Genomic DNA, 3,542 nt, shown 5'->3' with positions numbered 1-3,542 from the left:
TTTAGGGTTTTAGATTGCAGTTATCTAAACACTGGGAGCAGTTCTCTTATTATATAATAAACCGGCTTGCCATACATGTTGTTTTTCTCTGCCCACAGACGCACATTAGCATTTAGCTTTAGCCCTCGGGCAGTTAGCTCCGCCCCCTGCGCTCTGATTGGTCACATTGTTACTGGCGTTGTCAGCTCGGCTCCGGGAAGCTTTCCTCTCTTCTCAGTCCAGGCTGAAGTTGCTCACAGACGGAGCCTGATTCCAGCGGCAGTCGTCCTTCCCTTTTTTTTGTTTGTTTGTGAGTTCGGAGAGCACCCTAGAGAGACTCCAGCCGGATCCATGCCATAGCACACCGTTTGTGGAAAATGATAATCTGCTTGAATAAAATGGAGTACCCCTTAAGATCGCAGTGCCAGCGAGTACAGAAACAGGTAGGTTATCCTGCTGCCCCCCGGTTCATTCATTTGTCCACAATTCTAAGGGAGAAAAAGGAAAAAACACTTTCAAAAAGCCGCTTTGCAGCCATTTTAGTCTTTAAACTTTTGTTCTTTCACTGTTGGCTGTTAAAGTAGTAAGGTATTTAGCTTGGTTTTTAACACTTGGTAAACTTAACGAAGTAACGGAGCTGCTCGGCAGTTAAAGCTAGCTTAAAAAACACAGCCCAACCGAACTTCCAATCTAAACTCCGCAAACTGTTCACGAAACGGGCTCTTTTTGGAGTTTGGGCCTAAAATTATTATCAATGTGGGAAATTAGATTCATGAGGTTTAAATCGGCGTCGTTTTACTTTTAGCATCAGGAGAGAGAAGGTTTCCGTCTTCAGCCGTTGGTGTCACGTAAAACCCGCAACGTTCCGTCGGTTTGAGACGAAAAACGCAAAGATGTGCGGTTGTATGTGACGTCTGTTAACAGCAGCGACACGGGTGTCATTTTCATTAAAGCTTGATTATTATTTTTTTTTTTTTTTTGAAGATTAACGTGATTCCAGTATGATAGGAAGCTGCAGGTGAAGGTGACGTCTTCTGAGCTTTCAGCGTAAAAAAAACCCCAAAGTGCTCAATGCGCTGTGAAGTAATTTTAAAGTATTTAACACCGTAGTGTAAACGTGTTAATGATGAACTTGTATATTCAAGGATTTTTACCTCCCACTTGCAGCCCATCTTAGTTTTGGGGATCCTTATTGTGCTGTTTTTTTTTGTTTTTTTTTTTTGGCTGAGGAGGCCTGCCAATCAAAGTTGTTTTTCTCCCATACTCTTGTTTTTGCTTTTTGCAACAGAAAGGGGGCGCTGTCCTGATTGCGGCATCATCTCACGCCCCCCCCCACCAAGGTCCTCTGCAGACCTGAGGCCAGAAATGGAACAAAAGAGACAGCAGTGCAAGCCTAAACTCTGCTTTTAAGACGAGTTTAGCTTATTTTTGTAAACCTTTTGACTTCTATACTAGGGACAAGCAGGAAATGTGCAGCCGCCTAAAGGTTCCTGTTAAAATGTGCAAATGAATTATTAACCCACTCCCTCTTAATTTGCTCATTATCAGTGAAACTTGTTCTTGATCTACCTGCCTGCCTTGTTTACACGAAGACCCAGTCGCTCAGGGCTTCATGTAGGTTTGTCTGCACTTTTCCTGTCCTGCAACACAGTCTTTTGTTTGTGTTGGTCGTGCTCGATCTCCCCTCTCTGCAGCTGGTTTGATTTGCATTACACTCTTTATTTAAGCTCAGCTTGCAAAAACAACAACAAAAAATCATCTGCTTGTTTCCCCTCTGGAGGGGATATGATAAGGATGGACCTGCTCCAGGCTCAGTCGGAATGTAGATTGGATGTCCTCTTCCACCACATGCTACACAAATGCATATTCGCCGCACTGGCATCATTTTTCCGTGTGTTTGTGCGTCGCCTCGGTGTCACCTCGGCCCTGCGCTCCACTTCATATTGCTGCTTGCTCAATGCTGCTGTTTTGTCAGCCTTTGTCTGCATTTACCTTTTCTTCCCCTCGATGACATCACTTCTGTTTTTCATGTCATCCCTGCACCATGAGCCTCTCTGATCAATATACAAATGACCTCAGGTTTAGGGAGATTATTTTTTTAATCAAATAATCTAATCAATCTAATCAAATAACTTGTAGATTTATGACTTAATTTGTTTTTCCTGTCAATGCTTTGCAGGTTAACGGGTTTAAACACACCTAACAGTGCTCTGATGCAGACATTCTGGTTTTTGATCAGTTTCAAAATGAGGTGTTGCTGACTGCGCAGTAAACACAAATCATAGCTTTATGTGCATAAATGTGTGCAAAATGTTTTGTAATTCCACCCACACTTAGCTTGATGTTTGCTTGGTGCTTTATATGTCCACCCACACACTCGTTACCATTTTTTACATTTTGATGTGGATGATTTTTCTGTATGTGAGCGGTGAGGAGTGCATGACCTTGTTAAAAAGCACTGCCTGTGTGCTTTGCTTTTAGGTGATAAAGATGAACCTGGACATAGACGAGGAGACTCGGTGTTTAAGCGTAAATTAAGATGGAGCTAACTGAAATAGATTCAGCTGGACTCTTTACGTTTCGCTTTTGTGTGTTGTCAGCTGAGTTTATTACGTAGGATGTGTCATTTCCTGCATGAAATCCACAGTAGTTCCTGTTTCAGTTTAACGCGTCTGATTTTGTCTGGACATGTTTGAGATTGCGAAAAAAGTACCAATTTCTACCCTAAACCAGTGATAACAAATTCTGTCTCCTTACTCGGCCCCAGAGGAAGTGTCGTCACTAAACTCTGCGGTCTACACTCATCTCCAGGCCAGCGGTCACTCTTTCAGGGATGAAGATGTTCACATCCTTGATAGAGAGGAACGATGGTTCGATAGAGAAAGGAGTAAAGGAGGCCATCTTTGTGAAGAGAAACAGTCCATCATTAAACAGGGGCAGAGGCCTACGTGTTCAACTGTCCCCCTCTTACAATGCTCTTCTTGCTAGTATCACTCAGTCCTCTGTGAATAGCAAGTGGCCATCAAAGCACTAACGACCTGTTTTTAGGCCAAAGGTCCTCCTTTATCATGTGAACGGCTGGTTTTGGCTAAACTGTTTGATCCACTATGAGAAGGGGCTATTTATAAAACTGAGTTTAGTGCAGCTCCTCAGTCTGACAAAGTTTTTTGGACAAAAGACAAAATGTTTCAACATTGTTGTTTATTTATTTATTTATTTATTTTTAATTCCTCCAGAGGACTGACTTAAATTTGTTAGATTTTTGTACATGGATTATTGAGTATGCATATGTTGTTGTCACTAATTCTGCTTTCCTATTTTGAATGTTTTTGGGAACAGAAATGACAAAAGGTCACTCTGTTCATGGGCCTGGAGGTCAGAGGTCAGCTCATGGGTCGGTAAAAGTAGCAACAACATTTTGCAGATTTTTTTTGTTGGAAGTTTTTGTCAAGGAGTCAGTGAGTTCTCCATTCCAAACACGTTTGAAGCTACCGCAATGCCGTGTGTGTGTGTGTGTGTATATATATATATATATATAATGTGTATGTGTGTATATATATATA

General features: G+C 41.9%; 1 protein-coding gene across 1 annotated transcript in view; it reads left to right on the top strand.

Annotated features, from left to right (window-relative positions):
* The first annotated feature begins 205 nt into the window (after positions 1-205).
* sesn4 (sestrin 4) overlaps positions 206-3,542 on the top strand; it is a 15,654-nt gene continuing 12,317 nt past the window's right edge. Inside the window, exon 1 of the mRNA XM_037675777.1 lies at positions 206-422. Within this exon, the coding sequence (XP_037531705.1) occupies positions 357-422 (66 nt within the window). The 5' untranslated portion in view covers positions 206-356. The remainder of the gene's footprint in view (positions 423-3,542) is intronic.

Source organism: Nematolebias whitei, chromosome 4 (assembly GCF_014905685.2).
Source record: "Nematolebias whitei isolate Nwh7 chromosome 4, NemWhi1, whole genome shotgun sequence".
Classification (NCBI taxonomy): domain Eukaryota; kingdom Metazoa; phylum Chordata; class Actinopteri; order Cyprinodontiformes; family Rivulidae; genus Nematolebias; species Nematolebias whitei.
This window is presented reverse-complemented; position numbering and strand designations above follow the sequence as displayed.